Here is a 26,273-nt window from a genome sequence, read left to right as displayed (position 1 = left end):
GGGCGCCCGGCTGGGTGGGTGGCGGGGAGCGGCTGCCCGGTCCGGTGCTGCCTGGGAGCGCTCCTGGCCTTCGTGTTGACCCCGAATCGCTGCCCACGCTGTTCCCTAGCTCCGGCCTTTTGATGAATCATTGGGCACTGTTTTTGGATGCCTATGTTCAGATAGAAGTTGTCTCTTAGAAACATAGGTTCTGGTTAACGATGAATTGTATCATTAACTTGATTATGCGAATCAACTCCAAGAGCACACTTAAATGCTTGTACGAGACAATTACTTATTGAATTTTTAAGGCCCTTTTTGTTTTTCTGTTTGTTTTCTTGTCTCTAGAAAACAAGCATTTAAAAAAATTTTTTTTAATGAATTACCTTTTCATGCTACAGGGTGTGGCATAGAGGCTCAGATGGTTGAATTGCTGTTCTGGTTCACTGAAAATGTTTATACTTTCCTCTTTCCTAGTTTTTAGGAATCAGCTCCCCAGGAAAAATGAGTTTTACTCATTTGAGCCACCTTCTGAGAATCCTCCCCCAGAAGCAGGAGAACCTGTGCGTCTCCAACTTAAGTCTGGCACTCACCTCTGCAGGGTCTGTGGCTGTTTAGCCCCCAAAACATGCTCCAGATGCCACCAAGCACATTACTGCAGTAAGGAGCATCAGACGCTAGACTGGAGATTGGTACATAAGCAGACCTGCACACAAGGTAAGACTTCCTTCTAAATCTCAGCTTGATTTCAGAGTTTCTGTCAACCCAAATATTTTATTCCAGTTTAACACCAAAGTTAAAATTGAAAAAGGTATAGTGCTATACTTGCCAAAAATTTTATAACTGGTAACATGAACCTTTCTTTATAAAAGAGCAGCTGTGAAATCTTAATTAGTTGTATGACCAGCTTTGCCTTCATACAGGTATTTTTGTTTGTATTTCATTTTGTTTTGTTTTTGGTACTGGGGATCGAACTCAGGACCTTGCGCTTGCGAGACAGGCAGTGACACCACTGAGCTAAATCTCTGGCCCCATGCAGGTATTTTTACTACAGAAGCTCATAATATATAGGAAGCAGCATGGGCAACGTCCTGAGCTTTTATAATAAAAGTGTCATAGGCATTATTACCCCAATCTAACAGGGAAAACTTTTACTTATGGAATATGCAACAGTAATGTTGTAGTGTAGCACATCACTCATGTTTGTAGTAATACTGATATTAAAAAACCTATTGTGCTGCCAGTGATGTAAAAGTACAGGGTATACAATCCTGAACAATATGTAATATTTAGTAATAGGTAATTGTTTTTGGTTTATATGTTTACTATACTTATTTTAGAGCGTATTCCTGTATGTTAGGAAAACTTAATGCAAAAGGGAGTATGCTGTGTTAAGTTGACAGCAGTCTTATGCATCTAGTGTTTGTCATGACTCTTGGTTATCTCATGAGGCTATGTTGAGTGATTAACCGTTATCATCTAGGTTTTTGTAATTCATTCCAATCTTCCAACAGTGGTGACATCACTCAACAACACAGCTTTCGTATCAAACAATGCATAACTATACTTTAGAAATAGGAACCTTATATATCATTCTCAAAACTAGCTATTCATAATAGTAACTGTTTTTGTTTTAGATCAAGTGGACCATGCAATTCCAGACCACAACTTCCTTTTTCCAGAATTTGAAATTGTAATAGAAACGGAGGATGAGACTGTGTCTGAAGTTGTAGAAAAGGAAGATGACTCTGAGATTATAGAAAGCATGGGTAAGGAGTCGCTTTCAGAATTTCAGTAAATGAACAAATAGAATGCTAGAAAGGGTTTTGGGATGTTAAGAAGAGTGGTAGTTAGTGAATTTGGGGGTGCTGGAGTCTCCTAAAGGTGATTTCTAGGTTCTTTCTGTCTTGAACAAAGAATTGAATGAAACAAGCATAAAGAGTGGGAAAGTTTCACATTTATTAAAGGAAGGGAAAAAACAGGATAAAATGAAATGAGAATGTTAGGTTTTTAATAAATGTGTTGGTAATGTTGCTATTATTTTGAAATGGTTATACCTTGGGGAATAAAGCAGTCATTATGTTAGTGTATTGGGCCTGAGAGAAAGATAACATAAATACATAAGATTAAATAAAAACCCTGTTGGTCTGATTTTCTGTTGGAAGTGTTACGAACTCTTGTTCCATCTGCTACAAAGGCTTAGAAATAATGATCAACTCAGTAGCAGTAGCATTGGGTATTTCTAATTCATGAATAACATTTGTTTCTAAAATAAGACACAGTCTCTTTGGAGAAGTGGTTGATTGCAGAAAATGTTCAGATAATATTGGAAAATGATCATAATGGAGATCAAGGAAGCTATCAAAGATTACAGGGGTTATATCAGGAGGCGGACACAAGATAGAAAATATAAACTGATGTCTTCTGTCCACAGAATAGAAACTAGTAGATTAAAACACATTAAATGTTTAAATTAATGGGTTCAAAAATTACAGCTTAAAAACTATTCTAATCTGATTTTTAAATTGGTGAATTGTTTTTCTGGGGTTCCTAACTGAATTACTCATAAAGTGACATGAATGGGACCTACTTTGAAGTAACTGAATTGGGGGACTTGAAATTTTAGTTGGAGCTGGTTGTTGGTATGTAGTGATCCACTATACTGTTTCTGCTTTTGTATATGTTTTAACATTTTCCAAAATAAAGTGAAGGGGAAAAAATGATTCCTGTAGGGAACTGTGTCCTAGCTAAGAAGTCCTGGATAAAAACAGATTGATAGAACACAGCAGACCCTGAGAAAGCACTGAGATGTTCTGCATATCACACTGAAACTTTGCTCCTGCACTTGATGGACATCAGTCTGAAGGCATTTCTTCCTTGGATCATGACTACCAATGAACACCATTAATTAGTTTTTCCAAGCTCATTAGAGTGGTAGAATTTTAAGTCAGCTTATGTGATTCAGGACATCCAAGTTATATTGTGATATGTCTTATAGACTGGCAGCTACCAGCCTGTTGGGAGCACCAGTGGCTCAGATTGGCTGGAGTTCAAGAATGAGTGTAAATTAGCTCAGTGGTTCCTGCGCCTGCCTTGTAAGCAAGCACAAGCGCCCAAGTTCGATTCCTGGTATTAAAAAAAAAAAAGAATGAATGTGAAGCAGGAAATGAGCTTTAGATAACTGAGTGAATTGAGTATCTAGTGGGAAAAGAAATGTGTGAGACATAGACTTGATCCAGGCAGATTAAGGAATAGTGAAAACCAGCTCAGATTGCTTGGGTGTCCTGTGATGTACTGGGCATAGTCCTGAAACCTTCATTTGGGCCCATTCTTCTAATTTGAAGCTTTAAAAGAGTAGAGGGAGCCTGCATAGTGATTATATAATGTTGTGTGGAGCACCTAGAAATAAGCATGAATAAAAAGGGAACACTGCCTAGTAAAAACTGGACTCTCTTCATTCATGGAGATTATTCCCATTTTCATAATTGTTGTGGTGCTTTTTCAGGTGAAGCACCTGAAGAAGAATTGGATTCCATGGCCAAGCATGAAACTAGAGAAGACAGCATATTCCAGAAGTTTAAGACTCAGATAGCCCATGAACCAGAGCAGGTAAAATGGAATTTATACCCTTCATTGTGGGTTTTTTCAGCTGTATTTTCTAAGTATAATCCCTGAGCAGTAACTCATTGTAAGAAAGCTAGTGTATTCCTTTGGAGTCTGAAACAATAAGCTTTTAAAATTTTGTTACAGGTATTCTTCAAATACATGGGCCACATAGAAGGGTGTTGGCATTTATGCTCCATTTAATAGTTAGTGAAAGACTAAAGTGAAACAGAGGCTAAAGATTATACTGTTTACTATACAGTAATTATTTTATAAAGGAAGCATCAGGGGTAAAAGCTGAATGAGATCTTCCCTAAGATACATGGAGTTTACGCACCACTGATTTTATCTATAATTATATATATGGATATGTCACTCAGTTTTCCCGTAGATAGCTTGGGCATAAACACATTTTTCCCATTAACTTATCTCACCCAAAATACCAATCAGTAAAAATATTTCAGCTACATTCCTAAAAACCAAGATCAAATAAGTATCCAGAGATTTAAAGGAAGGCAAGTTTTAGCAAGTCGAATAAAAATAGGGAAACCATTCGATTGTTGCAGGAAGCTAATTAGAATGAATTAACCCCTTTGTAAGATTAATACAAACACTGTATTTCACTAGATATTTGTCCTTTTTAAAATGTGTAAGATTCCTTACAAGTAAATGAAGGTCAGTACCAACTTAAGTATCTTGTACAAAGAATCTGCTAATAGGCATATTCTTGATTCCTTCATAGTATTATAAATACCCTAACATCTTAGGAAAAGTATTATTTAGGAAATAAGCTGAAATAACTGCTTTGAGGAAATGGAGAACACATCAGCAGTGCACACTATAAAATGTCTCTCAGACTAATGCTCTGTTAAGTGTAGGAGCACACACAATTTCTCTGTGATCATCAGATGGCATGTTACCACTGGAAATCTCTTAGGTGACATGCTAATATTTGAATATGGTCCTCATTGATTTTAGATTCTCAGATACGGCAGAGGTATTGAGCCCATCTGGATTTCTGGTGAAAATATTCCTCAAGAAAAGGATATTCCAGATTGTCCCTGTGGTGCCAAGAGAATATTTGAATTCCAGGTATGGATTATTTTAGTGTAATCACTCTGCTTTATGCTTTTGGATATTAGAAAATCGCCTTGGTAAGGTGCTATATAATTCTAAGAGCTTGTGGTTTTCCCTGCTTTGAAGGAGTGTTCTCACTGAGTGTCCCTCTCCTCAGGTCATGCCACAGCTGCTGAACCACCTGAAAGCAGACAGACTGGGCAGGAGTGTGGACTGGGGCGTCCTGGCTATCTTCACTTGTGCAGAGAGCTGTAGTTTGGGCAGTGGCTACACACAGGAATTTGTATGGAAGCAGGATGTAACAGATAACACCTTAAAGCTTTAAAGTTACTTATGTCTTAAAGCTTGTAATTCCATCCTTGACTTTATCCTAGGGAAGTAACTTTGGATAGTTACTTAGTAACTTACAGACATGGATATACAAACATGTTGCTTAAGGCATTGTTTTATAATGTCCTGAGTAGCTAAAACAAAAATGTCTAGTGGCAGGGAATTTAGTAAATTTTGTTACGTCCAAGGTAGAAAAGAATAAGTGGTCTAAATGCCATTACAGATGGTATTCATGGTATGGTAGTTTTATAAAAATATTTATACATGTATATGTACTTAGAAATAAAACTAGAAAGATACACTGAACTGATTACCTACAAATGGTGAGACTGAGGAAATGTTTGATAAATAATACCCAATAAACTACATAACTTCATTAGGCTGATGAACTGAAGTGACAGTACCAGAGTTGACAGGATCAGGGAATATGGTAAGTTTGTCATAACAGCTGGATTTAAAGAGGATCCACTCCAGAGCTGTCATCCAGAGGCCCTGCCTGCAGAGCAGGCAAAATGAAGCGTCTTCCCTCTTTGTCACTTGGATGTTTCCCAGTCACCGAGAAGATGGCAAAAAAAAAAAAACCCCAGGACCTTTCTGCTGGAACAGGTGGTTTCAAGAGGGAGACAGTGGTGGTGCAAAGCACTGGACAGAAAATGTCACAGCACAGCACCTACTTGGTGACTTGAAAAGAGCTGCTGCACTGAAAATAGCATGAAAATTTTAAATAAAAAAATACATTAAGACACTCCATTGCCTCTAGCAGTATTAAGACATTTTGAAAATACCATAAAACAACACAGCACAGCACCTGTGTAACCTGCCCACCAACCCACATGCTATGCTGTGCCCCGACACCTTGTGTGGCTGAGATCTGTTTGCATGGACACCACCCAGCAACAGCAGCTCTCCCTTGCCTTGTCCTTTTATTTCAGATACTACATGCTGGCATAAGCATCCTTTGATAATTCTGAGATCCCAGCAAAAACAAATGTTTTAAGTATTTTGGAAGTTATGCTAATAGTACCATTTTAGTCGAAACTGTGATGTAGGTCAGGATACTGTAATTTTTCACTCATGAATTCCAAGCCAGAGCAGAGGACCTGCTGAGGTACAACATGAGTTTGCAGTTGCCAGAACTCTGGCTGTGTGAACCCTTGTAAGCCACGTGGCCTATAAATGAGGAAAGATGCAGACTGAATGTGAGGTCCGAACAGATGCAATTTCTAAAAGATTTAACCTGTACAAGTGTTGAGAATAATGGTGTCTATAGGATGCAGCTAAATGGAAGCATGGGGGGAGCAGCAGACTAGGTGTCTGCCTTTGCATTCAGACATATTTTGTCTCAAGATTTTAAAATTTACACACATTAAAAGTTACTGAGAAAAAATTACTGCTTTTAGATGATTACATGCTTAGAACTTTCAGTACAATAAAAAAATAGTACTAAAAGATCAGTATAAAGACTGGTAATATAACTTTTAAAGTGTTTTGGAAAAAATTTCATTAATAAAACAATAGAAGCGATAATTTAAGACGGGAAAAAACATGGAATGTTGCCAGATGTGTGTTCCTATAATCCCAGCACATGTGCAGCTTGAGTTCAAGGCCAGCCTAGACTACACAGCAAGACCCTTTCCCAAAATAGCAACTTAAGAAATACAAAATCCCTATGTGAAAATGATTATAAAGCTTTTCTGAGCAAGACCTACTTACACAAAGAGACCCTTCTTAGACACAGTTGATATTGGAGTGTCTGTCCAAACAATCCATGTATTACTGGCAACGGTAACAACAAGTGTAAGGAAAGGGCACTTTGTACACTGTTCTCTTTGGTATTCAGCCTGGTATCAATCTGCTAAAACATTGTACAGTAATTCCTCTTCTAAGAAAGTTTACTGCAGTTATAACCTGTACTTATTAAAAATACACATACAAGGATAGTCCCTGCAGCAAACACTGGAGATAACAAATGACCATTGTGAAAGGAACGGATGATTAAGCAAAGACATAGGGTACCTTAGAATTTATGTCTCAGCAGAATGGCACATGCCTATAATTCTAGCTACCCAAAAGGCTGAGGCAGGATGATTGTGAAGTCAATCCCAGCCTGAACAACTTAATGAGATTTTGTCTCAGAGTGAAAGAACAAGGGCTAGTAATGGTAGATTGCTTACCTAGATATACAAAGTCTCATTTCCGTACTACAAAAAGATTTAAAAGACCGTATTTTGGAGAAATGTTTGATAAACTGACTGAAAAAAGCAAAGCCACAAGACTGAAGTGCTCTATACGCTTTACAGTTTTTCCAAAAGTGAGATCAAAAGCACTCTCAGAGGACAGAATTACACAGAACACAGCTTGAAGGTACCGAATGGCCTGGTAATGATGTTGCAGAAACAGGTAGAAGGGAAAAGAAGAAAGTACCTTCCTTTTCTGAATATATATATAGATATATATATATATATCTATATATATATCTGACCTATGTGAAAATATGTTTTTACAGTTGAAAAGGACAAAAAAATAATCTACCCAGAAACTTAGGCCCACCTGATATTCTACTGGGGCAGGGAAACCCTCACCAAATATAGCAGATAAGTAGCAGCCTTTGAAGATTAAGGTAAAGATTAGGTAAGATCCTGAAGGACTGCCTCAGAGCTCACTTGGTCCCTTAACAGCTATGTAACCTTGTGCATGGGGTAAGGGGGTGGTGCCCCCCCCACACCACTTCCAAAGGATTCATGATTCCTGGCCCTGTATGCAAAGCAACAGGGAAACTAGAGGTGCTCAGCTCAATATGTAGCCAGCAACATCCATCTATTTCATTGTGACATAGAACAATGACTAAAACGAATGACAAGTGAACAAAATGGTTTCAGGCATTATATCTAAAATACAATTTTTTTAAACAATATGATCACATGACTTACAAGGTATCATTTATAACAACAATCTAACACTTTTGTAAACTGCATTTATTGTACAGAGTATTCTGAAGAAAGAAAAATATGTACAGCCATTTGTTTTCATTAATACATCTATTCTGTCCTGCAATACTGGAAAGGCGGAATGTGTCTGGCACAAAAATAACTCCTAAGAGTTACAAATTAGAAAACAACACTTTTAAAAAAGATTTTTACTTTTCTGGTAGAAATATAAAAACTGTGGTTTATGGGGAAAAAATTAAAGTAAGTCCAATTGTATAGGTGGCTTTACCACTTCAAAGTTTTATCCCTTAAACCAACTTGTCAACAGCAGTGTTTAAAATCTACATATAAATAAAAGGGCAGTGCTGCCCAGATAGCAGCACAGTATGAGCAACTCACAGTAACGCTGCAGGGTGTTCTTAGTACAGGAAAGTAAACCTTCCTTCCCAGCATCCTGCAGTGGGATGCGGGCAGAAGAGCTGCTTGGTGATGCAACCTGCACCTTAAGCATCTGTCTTCTCACACCACCACCATTAAAGGTACCAAACTGATTTGTTTAAAAAACAAAGGGGGGATGGAGAACAGGAGTACATGATAGCCACTACGTTGTCTTCCTGAATCCCTTTAGAATAGGGTAGATGTTTTCAAATGCTTCATAAATTTCTGCTCTGACTTTAGCACCTATAAAGGAACAGAGACAAGTGTGAAATAGCATTTTTAACACAAAGTAAAATAATTACCCTAAAGACACAAGCACAATCCTCTAGAGTACCAGATGCAGGCATTAAAACATTAATGGTAGGTGGGAAGGGTAGGGAAAGGTAATAAGGGAAAAAAAATATGAGAAAATGAAAAAAATGGAAATAAAGTGTTTGTAAATGGGAAGGGGAGGAGGGGGTGAAGGGAGGGCAGGGACAAGGGGAAAAAATGAGAACCAAGACCTGTCATGTGAAAGTACAGGATCCCAGTAATGAATGTGACTATACTGTATACCTAAAATGTACCAATAAACTCAATAAAAGAAAAAAAAAATAATGGTAGGAACCCCTGTCACAATCCTAGTTTTGTTTTTAAAATAGTTGTCTTAAAATGACCTATTAAATGACCAAAGCAAGGTGCACAGTGGCTCCAGCCTCCATCCCACAGCTCACCCGCATACAGTCCTGTACCTCCACTAGCTCATAAACCCAGCAGGCAGTGGCAAGAATGAGCCGTCTTCTCCCGGTTGCTGCTACAACTGGGCCTTTCTCAGTCTCCTTAACTGTCCCAGGACAGTGGTGCTGAGGACCCCACATACCAGAGGACCGATCCAACAGGAGACACCCGCCCAGCCCTGCTGTCACGGAACGTGCTCTAGCTAAGGCTCCCGGCTGCAGTCAGACTGCACTGCTCTCTCCCTCCCACTTAGGGGGCTAGTTTCTCACAGAATTGGGGTAGGAGAAAAAGAAAAACAATGGTAAAGGCCGTTTTTATAAGTTGTTAGCCAACTGTTCCAACACTGAAACTTCTTCACTGAGAAAATGCCATCCACGAAACGCTTCCAAACGTCCAGTTGCTATTTCCTGTTACAACTTACCTGTTAATACAACTTTTCCAGAAACGAAAATAAGGAGAACAATTCTGGGTTTGATCATTCGGTAGATTAATCCAGGAAATAACTCTGGCTCATAACTAGAAGGAAAATGACAAAAATAGTTTAGAAATTATGAGTTTCCTATGTTTTTAGGTGAAATGACCTGTGCAAGAGAAATACTGAATAAACAGGCAAACTAGTCTACAGATAGAGCACAGCAATTCAGCAGACTCAGAGAATGTAGTTGGGCTACACGAGACTGACTTGTCACTGACACTGGATGGCCACCTACTGGCCTTTTGTCCTCCTATCAACTATGAACCTAGATTTTCTGAGATAACAAGAGCTGTGTATTTATCTTCCATTCTCTGATCCATATCCAGATTCACTCTGAACAACTTAAAACCTAGACATTTAATTCTAAGAGCTAATGATGACAGCTCTTGTACTGTATCTCAACTTCCTCAAACTGAAAAGCCATAACAGCTGTCAGTTTTGGCTGGGCAATTTAGGCACACCAGACACTAGTCTGAGTATGAATTTATCCAATGACACCACCTACCCTCTTCTGTCTATTATGTTTGACTTGGAGAAAAATTCAGAACAGGCCTGACTGTGGTAAAAAGTTGAACAAAAGTGTGCCAGGTACGCCAGTGGCATGTGCAAAGGCCCTGGGGCAAGAGGAGACTAGGGAGCTGATGTGGCCATAAATAAGACCAGTAGATAGTGAAGCAAGCTTGTGAGATGGGCTGTCTGCTGTGACTCTGTACCAGCAAGCAGCAGATAACAGCTGCGGAAAGAGTGTTTCTGTCACTCAGTGTTACACTTTGCTGGTAGATCTGATGTAATATTAATGAAAAGATTCCAACTAGGAAAAAAGAGGTTCTGGGTTCAATCCATGTGTATGAAATATATTTATTAAGCAAAAAAACATAAAAATGGGCAGAACTCATTCTAGTAAAGGGGAGTTCTCTAAGCAACAAAGGAAGTGAAAAAAAAAACCTGTCTAAAAAGTTAGAAGATATTACTGAGGACAGCAGGACATTCAGTAATACAACTGTAAATATATTTGGTATTATACACTGAGTACTTTGCATGTGGTTTATCCTGAACAGTGCTTACAGAGATTACAAATGACCTGGTCATGATTCCAGCACATTTTCAGACTTACCTACTGAACTGCTGGTGGGTAAGCACGAGGCCCTCCAATCTTATGGGGAACTTCACATCACAGCTCCCCACCATATTCTGAATCTTGAAGTCCAAGAACTTGGCTGGAAAACCCAACTTCTGCACAACTCTGGCGTATTTTCTTGCAGCTAATCTGGACTGTTCTTCACTAGGGAAAGAACAAAAGTGAGTAGCTTATACTGAAATAATGAATAACTTCTAAAAATTCCAAGTCAGGAAACTACAGTAACAACATGTAAACAGTCACCATTGTTCCAAAAAGAGAAAAAAAAACACATTAACAACTGTATTACAAAAAATTCCTGTGTCCTTGACAGAAAATTACAGGCCTACCAAACAATCAACCAAGTTACTGATCCCTGAGTTTCAGGGACAGGAACCACAGTCATTGCCACCAGCATTATCATGGCATCTGGGCCACAAAGTAACATGCTTCATCAGGCTAGGTTAATGAAAACTATACATATTAACTCTATCCTCCTATATGTCAAGTCTCCCTTTCTCCACTCATATGACACCATTTTGGCTATGACAGCAGTATTGAGCTTAAGTAAAAAAAGTAGAATACAAACAGCAATACTCTCAAGTACAGGGATTAGGAATGATGAAATTAAACCTATGACATGCTCTGCTTTATTTTTTTCCAAACAAATTTTTGGTTTCTGGTCTTGCTCAAAAAGTCACCCAGCTAGAATTGCAATATTTACTCAGCAGATGCCATGGGACAAACAGGACTAAACACAATATGGAAAAGTCTGTGATATGAAAAAGAAGAAACATTTCTGGTGTCCCATTCATGGAAAAAACAACCCTAAAGGAAGGGTTATCACTGCATGTTGGAGCCAAGAAGCGTGGAAGCTACAGACAGACCCATATCCTGTCTTCTCAAAAAATTCAGACAGCAGGAAATAGAATGTTCACACAATGGCCTTCTCTTCATCAAAAGACAATTTGAAAGTGCAGAATAAGCTAAAACATTCTCAGGCTTCTAGGTACTGAAATGTATGTTTTAATCATCTTTTACTTCCAAAGTCAATTCTGTTTAAACTTTACAAAGCTAATTTCACTATTTTTCCTGTTTTTAGAAGTTGCTGACTTTTACTAAAGATATGGGCTCTGTTAAAGGTTTAGAAAAGTTTGGAACCTTGAGAACCAATGTGCTCTAAACACGAGAATATAAGTAGTGAGCTTTCATAAAAAGGGTGCGTTCTTTAAGATGTACCAAACTCACACAATTAAAACTTGTTCCAATGAAGGGTAGCTAGTATTTGTGGCCAACACACATGGTACTGCCACACCGCCAGGCTCAACATGTCCACAGTGCTGCACACCAACAGCTTTGTGAAGTTCTGTGATTTTGGTATTTTTTATGGATTTTTTTATTTAAAAACTTCTACACATAAAAGAATCTCTATTAGGTTTTGATGCTATATTAAATCACATACATATAAAATGCATCTGAATTGTATAGAAAATAAGCACTGTTACATGTTGAAAACTCATGCCTGATTTTAAGAAGATGAAAAGAAGAAAATGAAATCAATGCTTCTCTAATAGTAACCTTTGAAGTGCTAGCCTGAAAATCTAGAAACAGATCTATCACCTTTTCTTGAATAATATACAGACCAGGAGAATGAATTCCTTAAGGCTACCTCTTGGCTCCCGTGCACACCATTTTTCCAGAACTGAAAATCAGCGCTGTGGTTCGTGGCTCTCTTATTCTCATGATCACAGCAGCAAACCGCTAAAATGGTCAAAGAGGAGGCATTAGTGAGGTCATCCAAACTGCTGAACTTTGTAGAACTAGAAAATTTCCCATGATGTCTAATGGGAAAGAGCTAATTTACAGTCGACAAAATATCTGTCCTCATGCCAAGATTGTCTTACATCACTTGTCACAAGAAGCAGAACAAATTATGTTACTGTGACTCTGTGACTATTGTTATCCCAAGATCTTTTTTTTTACATATGTATCCCACCACGAGAGGATGAGGAATGTTTGGAAAACTTGGTTTTTGTAATATGGGTGCCTGTTTTAGGGGAAAGAGGTGCTATGAACTGAATCCAGACTTATATCTACTGAACTACATCCTCAGCCCAATTCATCCTCAATAAACATCCAAACCTATTTCCTCCTTATACTTGCTGCTCATGACTAGCATCTCTAAATACAAATTGTTTTACTAAAACGAACTTTTATGCAAACTGGTAATCCCTTCCCACTTCCAGAGGGAATTAATAAATCAGATTATACATCAATATATAATAAAGTGAGATCCTGTTTCCAGTCAGTCCTTGGATGTAATGTTCATGTATTGAACACATAAATACTAAGAAAAAAAACACAACAAAGCTTTCAGTTTCTTATGTTACTTATGTTACTTATGTTTCAGTTCTTCAGTTACTTCCTGTTTCTTATGTATTAAAGATGGCTGCTTCTGAGACACTTTTTACTAAGATTGTAACTCAAAGGGAAAATATTTCAACTGTGGATTGACTTAATAGCTTCAGTTAATAGGTTTCATGAAACAAGGCAAAAACCTATTTTCAGGTAATATAAAAAATTTAATAGTACATGCTGTACCACTGAGTTACATCCCCAACTCCGAAGACTTAACTGACCAGATTGCCTTGACACTTACAAAGACTGTTGTCTTCCCTCAATCTCATTACCTATAAAAATGCAAGGAGTAAGTTCTAGTTTACTAAGTCCAAAAAAGCCAAATTACTTTGAATTTCCTATATTTAATCTAATTTTTTTTTTTTTGGTGGTACCTTTGGTAGGAACTTGTGCGAGGCAGGCAGTGAAACCCCTGAGCTAAGTCCCCAGCTAATCTAATATTTTATTGGTCAGGTAATTACTAGCACTATATTAAAGATTACAAAATTGTAAAATTATGCATTCAACTAAGGAAAGACTGTGACAGACCAAGACTAATCTTGGAATGAGCCACGTGAAAGACTTACTATTACTAAGAGGCTAATGGTGACTCCGTACCCTTAACCATCTGAGATCTCAGACAAAAATTAAAAGATCTTTGGATATCTAGATAATTTTAAATGAAGATAAAAACACTTTTCACTAAACAATTTTTCCATACTCTCTGCTCTCATTTTGTTATATAATGATTAAAGATAAATAATAAACTTGTTTTCCAGCTTTTCTAAGCATTCCAAACAAAAACTTCAGTTAACACATTATTAAAAATCCTAAAATGGTAACATCAAAAATGATAGAAGAATGTGGATTTCAATGGTTTACATAAACATTTGTACCCTTGCTAGGAGTTACAAAACTGTTTTGAACCAGACCATCGCTCAAAAAGTCAATGAAGGGCTAGGGCTGTAACTAAGTAATGCAGCAATTATCCACATTTATGAGGCCCTAAGTTCAGTTCCCAGCAACACACAGGCATGCAAGCAAGCAAAACAAATGGAGCCTTAAAAGCGCCACAAATGTGTGGCTGAGAGGCCTATCAGATCAAAGCTCTGGCCACAACTATTTGCTGCCCAGCCAGACAAGAGTTTGCATAGCCAGTGGTTTATTTATCTTTTAATGTGTAGATAAATATTTCAGAGACAGAAAAAAAGTAGAACCAGGCAACTAAGAAAGTTGTTAGCTGAAAGTAACAACCTGATTCTCAGCACTTACTCTCCTCCTTCACCTTAAGCCAACTAAAGTACAGCACAGAACATGAGGCTCTCTACTACATGTGTCCTACACGTAAGATTATTCTTGTTCTTTTCTCCTCCTACACTAACAGCAATGCTTAAATGATGCTATACAGCCAGTTTCAAGATGACAGGCAAATAATGAAATTACAGGAGAAATCTCAAAGCTGTTGTGGATAGCCTGAAATGACTGTTTAACAAAAAGGAGAGAACTGAGGTACACTGGTGAAGGAAACAGTCAGTCTGGCAGAAAAAGGGAGCCAACACTGACAGACACACACAGTTCACAGTTGAGTTCTTGAAGCTTCTGCAGAAGCCACACATAAATAAAGTGTTCTTCAGTGACCTAGCTAACTGCACAAGAGCAGATGAGCTGGCTTGGCCTCTTGCTGGCTGCCAGCCAAGGAATACAAAACAAAGACCGGATTATAGAAACTGTCCCAAATTGTTCCTCCTGCACTCTTTTGTCTCATATAAAATTTACTTTCCTTCATTAGAGGAAATCAACTGAATGCTAGTTTCCCCAGCAGAGGTGACAGACACCTGCTACTCTGACAGATGCCCCCACTTTGGAGAGCTGCTTCTTCAGAATCAGCATCTCTGCCTTGTCGTCTCCGCACCTATGTGTCCAGGCTGGTTCTGCCTGGATCTCTAAGAATGTCTAGGATTGGGGGGTGGACCAGGATCTAACTCAGGACCTTGGCTTGCGAAGCAGGTGGCAGAACCACAGAGCTAATTCCTGGCCCGGTTTTTTTGGTTTTGAGACAGGGTCTTGCTATATATTTCAGCCTGGCTTTGAACTCACTGTGTAGCCCAGGTTGGCCTCTAGATTGCAGTGACCCGCTTACCTTAGCCTCCGGGGTGCTGGGATTGCAGAAGTGTGCCACTGCACCCGGCTGATCCATCATTTTTTAATGCAAATGTTTACTTACATAAAAATATCTTTTCTACTGGCATAGTCACAGAAGCCTTTGACATGTACTCAGGCTACTATCTTAAAAGCAAAAAACTTAGGGAGTTTTTGGGCCACTAATATTTTTATTAGAAAGTATATAAAAGTTATACAAAGGTAGAAAAATACAGTAAAACCTTGTACTCATTATACAACTTTAACAATTATCAACTTTTGACTAATCCTGTTTCATCTTTATGCTCTTTTCCCAACTCTCCCACAAGATTACTAAAATCACCCATCAGCCGGGCATGGTGGCCAACACCTGTAATCCCAGCTCTTGGGAGGCAGGGGCAGGAGGATCGTGAGTCCCAAGCCAGCCTGGGATACATAGCAAGACCCAGTCTAAAAAAGACAAAAAATAAACACAACAACAACAACACAAGAACCCTCCAAACCCTGTGTTACTCTTGCCCACTCCAGCTTCAGTTGTCCCCGTTACAGTGAAAATGTACACAAACTGTGTTACCTCACAGACTGTCGAGTCCCAAGGCACTGGGACATGACACATACTCAGTAAAACTCAAGTTAATTAACTTATTATATTTAATGAATATTCAAGATATAAACTATACACAGTTTATCCTGCATCCTCATGTTACTGTTGTTAAAAGCTTAAGCACAGCACAAACTTCCTGACCTAGGAAATACTATAAAAAGATTCCTGTTTTACCAGATACTTTAAAGTACATGGAAACAGCTCTGACCTTGGGATTATATTCAGCATTTCGGGCACGAAGTGCAATGGTCTTTAGGTCAAGTTTACAACCGAGGTTCACTGTGGATACAATATTTCTGTAAGAAATTTAAATAGAAGAAATGGTTAGTCAAATCACAGCATTTGACCTTTACACATTAGGTATTAAATGATCCAGGAATTTGAACTTTCACTAGTATATTGAAGATTATATGACAGTATGTCTTACTGTAACAAACATAAACATTCTCTATTTCCATCACATTTTGTACACAGATGACAGGTTCTAGCTCATGCTGTTTCTATTTGATTGCTCGTACTGTCAGAAAGCAGTACTCGTGAAAATGTGATTGTTCATAATCTTGTTGAAAACAGTCCTTTTCCCAGGTGTGCTGGCACATGCTAGGAATTCCAGCACCCGGAAGGCTGAGGCAGGAGGATCACTGTGAGTTCAAAACCAGCTTGGACTACACGGTAAGTTCAAGGCCAACCTGAATCTCATAGTAGGACTATTTCAAAAACAAAAAACAAAAAAACATTGTGTATTCACTTCCACACCATCTGTTTTCTTCCTTCACTTTTTTTTTTTTTTTTGAGATAGGGTCTCACTGTGTAGTTCAGGCTGGCTTCAAACTCACAGCAATCCTCCTGCCTCAGCCTCCCGAGTTCTGAGATTACAGGTGTGCACCACCAAGCCCAGCCTCTTGCACCTTTGTATACACACCTGCACTCAGCTTTTCACCACCTATGAACTATATCAATTTTGGTGCATATATCACAAACTTAATCATGTAATTGGTAAATGCACTGATCTATTTTCATTACTTAAATATTTACCTTAATTCCTAATACGTCTACAAGATTTTAAGCAAAATGAATTCCCACTTAATGCGGCTCTTAAAGAAAACTCAGTAATATGGCTGACTGGATGTCCTATAGAATATCAAAAATAAATACTTGTCCCAAACTTGTTATAGTTTATGATTCAGACCAAAATACAAATTTGAATTCCCATGGGAATCAAATAAACATACAAGACAGCTGGGAACAATGGAGAGAAAGGTAAGCTAACAGAACTTTCCTTTCTAAAACTGTTAAAATTCCTTTTTCAGGGGCCGGGGATTTAGCTCAGTGGTGCCACACCTGCCTCCCAAGTACAAGGTCCTGAGTTTGATCCCCAGTACCAAAAAGACAAAAAAACTACTTCAAACAAAACGGAAGCCAGACTAAGGTTTCTAGGTAATGGTGAGGATCCATTATAAAGGAAAACTACATAAGTACAGTATGATTAATCTGCAAATGGGAAACACATCTAAAAGGAAAGAAAAGGGGGGCAGCCGTAATGTCATAACTGTAAACACTTTAATTTAGCTGTAAATTTCCAGAAAGTAAAAGCTATGTACTTGTCACTGACGGATACCCAGCATTATCTGCCTGTTTCTCAGGAAAAAAATCTCCACCACCACTAGTAAATACACAACACAATTCATTCAGATAGAAAACTCATTTAAGACAAGGGCTATCATCATTACCTTGGGAGAAGGATGCAGATCTTCAAAGATCTGGAGCCACTCTCATAGTAAATACCAAGAAAAACAAAGAACACTGTGACCCAGGCTAGTAATGTGACAAACCCTACAGTACGTGAAGCTGGGGCACTAAGTTGCTTCAGGGGAATATCTACTACCACGAAACCCTGCTTCCATTTTAGTGAGCAACCTTATTTCTGAAAGCATTAGGACAGCTACTCACAAGGAAACTAGCTCATGGGACAGCTGTCGTTCCCTCTGTCCAGGAGACACCGAGTAACTATCATCCCACTCCTTCAGGAGCACAGAGTACGGCACATTCAAAGGGCCCTCTACAGGGCAGGAGCACGCACGCGCACACACACACACACACACCCCAAGTACTCACTGGAGCTGCGGCACAATCCCAGAGCTCTCGGAGGCTGGTGTAGCTGGAGTGATGGGGGTCATGGGCGTCATTGGGGAGGGGTACAAGGTGGTGGTACCCGGCAAGGGTGCAGTTGTAAGAGTTTGTGAATGGAAGAGTTGTGGGGTCTGGCCTGAGGTCCCCTGAGTCGCTTGCTGGGGTGCTGACTGCTGCACGGTTGCTGCTGCAGCTGCCACTGTCTGCTGCTGCTGCTGCTGCTGCTGCTGTTGCTGCTGCTGCTGTTGCTGCTGCTGCCTCTGCTGCTCTTCCAAGATAGACAGGCTGTTGGTGTTCTGAACAGGCTGTGGGGTCAGGCCCGTGCCATAAGGCATCATGGGACTGAAGATGGGGATTCCAGGAGTCATGGCACCCTGTGGAAAGCAAAGGAAATGATGAGCCATGCCACTGGCACTGAGGGTTTGTGGGCCTTGTCTGGTGGAACCACAGGTAAAATGTATAAAGGCAGATTGCTTTCTGAGTTCAGTGGGTAACATTATTAGGCAAAAGCTTGGTATTCTTAAGATCAAAGCTGTCTTTTTAACACTGAACACAGTAGATCGAGAGCTTGGGATTTGGAATCTATTGCTACTTAATACAAGGAACTGAGTAACCAAGTGACCACATCTCTCTGTTATGTACCTGGATGGTCAACTATATGCTCTGCCTGGAGATACCTACCCAAAATGTTAAACAGAAAAAGTCACACAGAAAAGATTAAAGTGTTATTCAATCAAACACAATGATGATAATTAGATTATTACTCAAAATACCCACCACTTCTGTTCCAAAAGCACCATTCTACAAAATAGTACCTCTGCTTTTTGATCGATCCTGCATCCAAGCTTTCCGAGACACAGTTACACTTGCTAATTTATCTGAGTCTCACAGCAGTCCTTTGGGAAAGAAGAACAGAACTGTTCTTCCCATGTAAAGATAAAACACTGATGCCCAGAGAGGGCATACAATGTGCCAAGAGCACAGATCTCGCAGGCAGTGAGCCAAGTGGAGCCCAGAGTTTGCAGGGGTTGGGGAGGCTCTGCGGATCTCTTATGAAGTGAGATTAAAAATACAGCGAGCCCTGCTGCCAGGAAGGCAGGCTTCTAAGAAACATCACAGGGTGTCCTCATCCACCTCATTCTCAGGGCCAGGCACAGTGACCTCTGGCTCCCTGCTCCCAAAGCCAAAATGATCATGAAACGTAAACATTTTGAATTACTTCAGGACACCAAAGTAGTCATGACAGTGCAACTAAGACTCATAAAAGAGGACTTTAAGAACTGCTTCAGCAAGTGGCGAACAGGGTGAGTGTTAGAAGGGGGTGGATTCTAAAGGGGTTTAATGGCAATGTGTCTTTTACTGTAGTAACTTTTTAAAAATTTAAACACTCACCATGGTTTTCAATCACATCTTGTATTATATGCAACAGTATGTATGCATTTTGTGTGGAGAAGGCCCCAGTTTTCATTAGATTCTCAAATACATACAAGATCCAAAAAAGAGCCATGATTCTTTCACCAATTTATCTGGCAGAAAGCACAAGGTAAACATGACTAATATGTATGTTGCTTTAAAAACACTGTGGCAGCCAGGGCTGGGGATTTAGCTCAGGGGTTCTGCTGCCAGCCTCGCAAGCATAAGGTCCCGAGTTTGATCCCTAGTACCAAAAACAAAACAACACCCCCAACAACAACAACAAAAAAAACACTGACAGGCAGAATACAAAAGAAGGGCAAAGCTATCATTTATTTCTATAAAAATATTTGTGAGAAAAAAATTAGGTTACATCAATTTAAAATACTAAGTTTGTTAAAGGTCAGCATTGCTTTCATTCACATATAAAACTTAATTTGAAACAGCCCACAGACATAACTAAAACTAAAACTACAGTATAAGGAGAAAAATCCTTATGACTTTGGGTGGACAAGAATTTCTTAGGACAAAGAAGAAATATCCTGGAAAAAAACTGATAAATTGGACTTCAGAAAGAAACTAAGACCTTCTAGGCAAGCCACCAACTGAGAGAAAACCATCCATATTATGAAGGAATAGATGACTTACAGAATACATACAGAGCTCTTAGAACTCAATAGAAAATGAACAAAGAGATCAATAAAACATGGCAAAAGATGTGAAGGACATTTTATAAAGGAAGATATACACCCAATAAAACATTTGACAAGACTCTCTGGATCATTAGTCATCAAGAAAAGAGAAATTATAACCACAGTGAGCCCGGTGTGTTGGTGCATGCGTGTAATCCCAGCTATTCATGTGGCTAAGGCAGTAGGACTCCAAGTTCAAGGCCAGCATGACTAACACCTAGACTGTGCCTCAAAATAAAAAATAAGAGTTGAGAACATAGATCCATCCCTGTAGCACAAATACACATATACATGCACAATCAAATACCATTAAGCAACCACTAGAATGGTAGAAAGCAAAAAAAACAAAACAAACAAAAAACCTCTATACCCCGAAGTGGTGGTGAGGAAAAAGAACAAGTAAAATTCTTCCTGCTGCTAGTAAATTGCAAAAAAAAGGATAAATACACTTTAGCAAATGGTCTGATGGATTTGTTACACAGCTAAATACACTCCTGCACATGACCCAGCAATCCCACTGCTAAATATTTACCCAAGACAAATAGAAGCACAGCACACATAAATATTTGTGGTACTTTATTCATAATAGCCCCCAACTACAAACAACCCCTAATGTCAGACTAGAGAATGAGTAAATTGTAGTAATACAAAGAAGTACTACTTGGCAATAAAAAGATTTTATTTACTGATACAGAAAATGTTATACTGGCACAGCAATCAAAGTACATACTGTGTGACATCATTTATGTGAAAAATCTAGACTACGCAAAACTAATCTTTAGCACTGAAAAGCTGATTTAATAGTCACAGACAGGAGATAATGGCAAAGAGCAAGAAGGGACTTTTTAGAGTAAATTAAATGGTCAATAACTCACAGAGGTACAAACAGTTATTAAAAGGTGCACTTAAAATGATGTATTTACTATATATAAATTACACCTCAATACAGGTTGTTTTTTTTAAAGGATCTGTGACTTAGAACTTTTAACATAAAAAGGAAAAGATAAAATTAGAAAATAATTAGGTGAGGGTAACTTTCAAAGTCAAACTCAAAAACCTTTAGAATCACTTGGAACTTTCTCTCCTAAGTGCTTGTCACAAAACTGTTTTACAGACAAATACATTTTAACTTCCAAACAAACTGCCCAAATAAAACACTGTGCCCAAAGACTAAAAGAATTATTCACAAAATAAGGAGCCTAAAAAAAATACAGATCCACTTCCAATCACAGCTGGGTAAATGCCCCCCAGCCCTTGTGACCATCCTGTACCTGCCTGCTGTATTACCTGGGGAGAGGCCAAGCCCTGAGCATACGGCGGCAGGCTGTTGTTCTGATCCATGATGCTCACTTTCTTCAGCACTCAATCTTTTCCTAGAGCATCCCCAGCACACTCTTCTTAGAAGCCTCCTCAAGTCTCTGGATTATCTTCACACACCAAAAAAGAATGATGGTGCTTAGAAAAAAACAAATGTGAAGGTTAAGGTAAGACACAGTTAGCCTGTATAGTTTTATAACACTTCTGCAGGTACACAAAACAAATTAAGAAAAACAATGAGGCTATTTGGGAATGTATTTTTTTGTATTACAATCCCAAAGTCCATTCCCTTCTTTCATGTTTCTTGTGATGATGCTCAAAATTACCCAAAGGTGTCATAAGAAGTGTTAAAAACTTTCGAGGAAAAGCACTTAGAGAAAAATAATTCTTCAGCATGGTGTACTATCACAGTAGAATGTAAGTACTGTGTACATATCCAGCACTGTTAGGCCAAGTTCAGCTTTTTAAAATATACCACTCAATTTTATACCCTACATGATGTTTTAGGCATAAAGTTCAATAAATATAGAAATGGACCCAATATACCTTAGTGTGATCATTTATTGAGACTGTGGAAGTATGCAGATATAGTAATACCTAAAACATTTTAATCAAGGCAATAAGATTATAGAACACAATAATGTAAACCATGCCTATATCTGCTTTGCATAAATCATCATCTCTATTGCATATGCATCTGAAATTACTTTCCAATAATGACTGCTAAAAAACTGTGGGGAAAGGGGGTTTCTAGGAATGGGACATAGGGCCTGAAAATCCAGAGCTACATCCCTAGCCCTTAAAAGACCCCTTTTCTCTTTACTACCAGCTGTGTTCAGATAGACCCATAACTTGTTCAAGGATGCTGTGAGAATTGACAGACTCAACACAAGATTGACCTAGTCATTAATTGTATAACATAATAAGTATAGGCCAAATATTAGGTATTACCATTATTAAATTTCACTTCAAACATTTATTACCACCTAATAAGATATTCTCAAATAGAACTTACAGGTCTCAAAGTTACAGGTTATAGTCCAAAGACCCACACTCCATTCATTGGTACAGAAAAGGTATTCAGACATTTGCTGAAGCAACCAAAGAATGTGACAATCACTTGGAGAAAGCAAAGGACTCCAAAGACTATCTATCCTACAAACTCATCACTGAAAAGGAGACCAGAGAAAGAAAGAAAGCTCTGCTTTTGAAAATAAATGTATCAGAGCTATAAGAAAAATTACATTTTTTTGGACATTGTGGTCCCAGCTATTCAGTGCAGCATCTATTAAGATGAAAATACTCTTCCTGGATCAAACAGTTCAACATAAAGTTATGCAAATGCCATGCACGGTGGCGCGCACCTGTTCCTAGTGCTTGGGAGGCTGAGTCAGAAGGATCACTGTGAGTTCAAGATCAGCCTGGATCACATAGTGTGTTTACACCCAGCCTAAACTACATAGCCAGGAGACCCTATCGCAAAAAAAGAAAGGAGTTTTAGATGCTCTTACAAAAGGCAATAAGATCAGTTACAGGATTCTGATGTACAGCGTGAGCAGATCTACTCTGAAGCTGCATTGGTAAACTGGAGAGGAGAAAACTGGGGGTTGACAGTTTAAGGAGTAATTGCTACGATTGAGCCAAGAGATATGAGGGCAGGATTTAGGGTCTTAAGAATGATTATCCACAACGTTTGGTGATCCTGACCAATTTTTGTAAACTTAAGGTCTACAGAAGGAACTGGTTGGTAACATAAGACAGGATGACTCTGGGTAGGCTATTCAGAGCTCATCTCTCATTCCCAGCGATGGCACGCACAGACATCATTGCTCACCAGTATCAAAAACACACACACGGTCATTACTGCACGCACTTATCCTTTGAAAAGAACTGTTTGCAAAGCCTCCATCTTTTGGAACTAAAGCATCAAACTGGAGACGTTTGGAAAACAGTCAAATTAATTCTGCATAACCTTTTAGTGGCCCTATAACTCAATAATCTTTTCCCCAAAAAGGCCATCGAGAGTTTCCGGACACCACTCTCGCCTGAGCCTAGAGAAGCAGACTTTGTAAATAAAGTAGTGCGTGTATGCTTTAACTTAAGCGAAACTATGCTCAAAGTCAAGTATGAAGTACAACTTTATAATAAATCCACGCCAGCTAGCAGCAAAGCGGGCAGCCACAGGCTTGGGTGAAACTTGCCTTCCAACAAGGACCAAAGGGAAGAAGGACAGAGCAGATTTGGGGTGTTACATGTGCAGACTGTCCTAGTACCCTACTCGCGAGACCGAAACCACAGTACAGAAGGCACCCAGCTGGAGTCGCAGGCCAGCGGCGGGTACAGGCCGGAGGGGCGGCAGCGCGAGCGGGTCCCTGCAGGCCTGGGCGTCCATTCCTCTCCCCTCCCCGCCTTCGTCTTCTGGCCTCGCTGCAGTGGTCACCTTTACCCAAGGCCTCAGAAAACAAGAAAAGGTAAAAAGGCCGTTACCTGGAGCCACTGCGGAGATGTCGACAAGCCCGCGGAAACGAAATTAAACCACAGGCTGCACAGGCGCGAGCCACGGAGACCCTTCTCGACCCCACTGAACTCCTGGCGCACGCTGATGACGCCACTTCCGCCAGTCCCAGCCTCGGCTTCGGCGGGCTGAACTCCCTAAACCGCGATCAGGGAATTTGCAGGCTCCGGTCCTTCCGGGATTTCCAGAGCCTTCGGTGTAAGGGTAACCAGAGGCGAGACAGTTCTGGGGCGGGCTGCGACGCCGCAGCCTTTGCTGATTGGTCGTTGTGGGACCGAGGAAGATACCGTTATTTTAAGAGGTTGAGTTTTGTTTTGTTTTTTAACCAACTGACGATGTTACTTTTTGCCTGCACGTATTCCTTACAATGCTCGCATTTAATGTTAGCTAATCAAACTTGCTAAAAAGGAAAAGCAAAACTGGATGGCTTGTGCTTACAAAATCATTTTAATTCCGCTACTACCATCTCGTGCACGTTTTTCTTGTCAAGAGACCGCTGTAGTTGTTTTTTTTTAATCTTATTGAGTTTATTGGTACTTTTTAAGTATACAGTACAGTTACATTCATCATTGGGATGTTGTACTTTTACATGACAGATCTTGGTTCTCATTTTTCTCCATACCCCTGCCCTCCCTTCACCCCCTGTGTAATTGTTTCATAAATGGTTTGGCTTACCTTGATTTCTCTCTCCCATGGCTCATTTAAGTGTATTCATATATGGTAATGCATATTAGTTCCCTTTGTATTTTTCATTATTAGTGACTTTCTGGGTTCTTTAAGGACAAGAAATGCATACTTTTTTCGTATTCAGTACCTGGTACCGTGTTAACCTAGGGAGAGACATGAATAAGTACCGCAGTGTACCTCTCTGTCCACAGGTAGTAAAGAAAATACTTTGTTTTATGCTCTGTTTAGTTAAAACGAGAAATTTTAAACAATTTTCAAACTCTTTTCCGGTTCCAGAATCGCATGCACATATCACTCCACTTGACATTAGCCAGTTGTATGCTTGCATTTTTGGCTGAAAAGGTAACATTCATATAAGAAAGTCCACAAGACATGTACAGATTAACAAATAGTTGTAAAACGAGTAAAGAAACAGAATATTTCCAGCACCACGATACCCTGCCATAGCGAAAAGGCTCTTGCTCCTCTAGGAACTCTGAATCACGCAGCAGGTATTCCTCTCTACGCGGTGTTCACGTCGAAGTGTCTGCCCTGTGTCTCCTATCTAGCTCCGGCTGGTTCGTTTCTTAGTTGTGAACTGTCCCTTACGAGCACGATACCTTGGTTAATTTATTCATTCTGCTGTTTATGGCAATTTGACTCGTGTCCAGTCTTGAGCCTTACAAGGACATTGCCATTTGAATACTTTGTGCGAGTCTTCTGCTCAGTGTACCCCAGTGTGGCATCGCAGTCTTGAGGTGTGTGCATAGACGGTCTGTAATCCCGTGTCCATTCGAGTCGCTGTAGCTCCACATTTTGGCCAAATTTTCTGTACCGTTAGACGTATACATTTTTGTCTGCCAATCATGAACTCGAGCATGTTCTTAACGGGGAAAAAACATACACAGACACAATCTTTATGCCCTGCCACCCGTCTTGGAATAGGTGGGGCCAGGCTCGCAACAGATGAGACACAGAGCGAACCTCCAGGAGCAACGACGAGTGCCAGCTAGAGGGGCGCCTGAGAGAAGGCGGAAGCGCGTGACTTCCGGTCTCGGCCGCCATCTTGCTGTGAGACAGCAGGAGAGGACCCGGTCCCAGCGATGTTGTCCACATTCTCGTACTCGGGTCCCGGCAGAGAGCTGGGGATGGAGCCGTACAGCGCCGCTGGCCCTTTGCAGCAACGCTTTTCGCCCTACGCGTTCAACGGAGGGTAACCACCTGGGGTCGCGGCGGGCGGGCCGTCGGGTTTCCGGGGGGCTGGCGTTCCACTGGCTGCGAGGGTCGTCTGGTCCGCTGTCGCCCTGCCTCTGTGCCTTTCCGCTATGGGACATCGAGAGACCCAAGCAGCCTCTGCTCCGGGGACCTTAGCATTCGTGGGGTCTAAACACGTTTCTAACGCCAGAGCAGAAGAGTTCAGCATCCGGAACTTGAAAGTGATGGTTGGATTGGCCCGGGTTGTCGAATGCATGATTGTCTGTAGTTGAAATGTCTAATCTCTTTCAAATAAAAAGCAGATTGGTTGGGCAAGTGCTTAGATCACTGCTTTTTCAACATTTAGGGAAACAGAGAAGGGCCCTTTTAATGCGTGTATTATCGTATGTTTGGTTCAGGTTGCTTTTGTTTTTATTCACTAGCTTTATATTAATGCTTTTCTCAATAAAAATAAGATTGTAGAAAGACGCACTAAGGACTCGTAACAGAGCTGTAATTTTTTTTTTTTTTTTTTTTTTTTTT

The 26,273-nt window shown here is 39.8% G+C and overlaps 3 protein-coding genes across 4 annotated transcripts in view; 2 read left to right on the top strand and 1 right to left on the bottom strand.

The window, feature by feature from the left end:
- The window catches only part of Pdcd2 (programmed cell death 2), a 6,038-nt gene extending 316 nt beyond the window's left edge, over positions 1-5,722 (top strand). Inside the window, exons 2-6 of the mRNA XM_010628953.2 lie at positions 393-696; positions 1,617-1,748; positions 3,485-3,588; positions 4,561-4,674; positions 4,817-5,722. Coding sequence (XP_010627255.1) covers positions 393-696; positions 1,617-1,748; positions 3,485-3,588; positions 4,561-4,674; positions 4,817-4,984 — 822 coding nt within the window. The 3' untranslated portion in view covers positions 4,985-5,722. The remainder of the gene's footprint in view (positions 1-392; positions 697-1,616; positions 1,749-3,484; positions 3,589-4,560; positions 4,675-4,816) is intronic.
- A 1,749-nt stretch (positions 5,723-7,471) lies between these two features.
- Tbp (TATA-box binding protein) lies at positions 7,472-23,947 on the bottom strand. Its single transcript, XM_010628928.3, has 8 exons — positions 23,843-23,947; positions 21,326-21,493; positions 17,919-18,307; positions 16,012-16,099; positions 12,333-12,424; positions 10,661-10,828; positions 9,493-9,587; positions 7,472-8,597 (listed from the first exon to the last, which is right to left on the bottom strand). Exons 2-8 carry the CDS (start codon positions 21,377-21,379, stop codon positions 8,518-8,520), a joined length of 966 nt encoding a protein of 321 aa, XP_010627230.1. The 5' UTR covers positions 21,380-21,493; positions 23,843-23,947; the 3' UTR covers positions 7,472-8,517.
- Positions 23,948-24,061: 114 nt separating this feature from the next.
- The window catches only part of Psmb1 (proteasome 20S subunit beta 1), an 18,077-nt gene continuing 15,865 nt past the window's right edge, over positions 24,062-26,273 (top strand). For both annotated transcript variants that reach the window (XM_010628927.2, XM_010628926.2), the window contains exons 1-2: positions 24,062-24,171; positions 25,482-25,749. In XM_010628927.2, coding sequence (XP_010627229.1) covers positions 25,640-25,749 — 110 coding nt within the window. In that variant the 5' untranslated portion in view covers positions 24,062-24,171; positions 25,482-25,639. The remainder of the gene's footprint in view (positions 24,172-25,481; positions 25,750-26,273) is intronic.

This window comes from Fukomys damarensis, unplaced genomic scaffold (assembly GCF_012274545.1).
Source record: "Fukomys damarensis isolate Sample0158 unplaced genomic scaffold, DMR_v1.0_HiC HiC_scaffold_14, whole genome shotgun sequence".
Lineage (NCBI taxonomy): Eukaryota > Metazoa > Chordata > Mammalia > Rodentia > Bathyergidae > Fukomys > Fukomys damarensis.
This window is presented reverse-complemented; position numbering and strand designations above follow the sequence as displayed.

Bases quoted from the DNA above. Each gene is read 5' to 3' on its own strand.
- Tbp (XM_010628928.3), bottom strand. From the start codon at position 21,379: ATGGATCAGAACAACAGCCTGCCGCCGTATGCTCAGGGCTTGGCCTCT. The intron at 18,308-21,325 runs GTAATACAGCAG...TGCTTTCCACAG, and splicing joins AGGGCTTGGCCTCTCCCCAG to GGTGCCATGACTCCTGGAAT. The intron at 10,829-12,332 runs GTAGCCTTAAGG...TTCTTTCCCTAG, and splicing joins GTGTGCACGGGAGCCAAGAG to TGAAGAACAGTCCAGATTAG.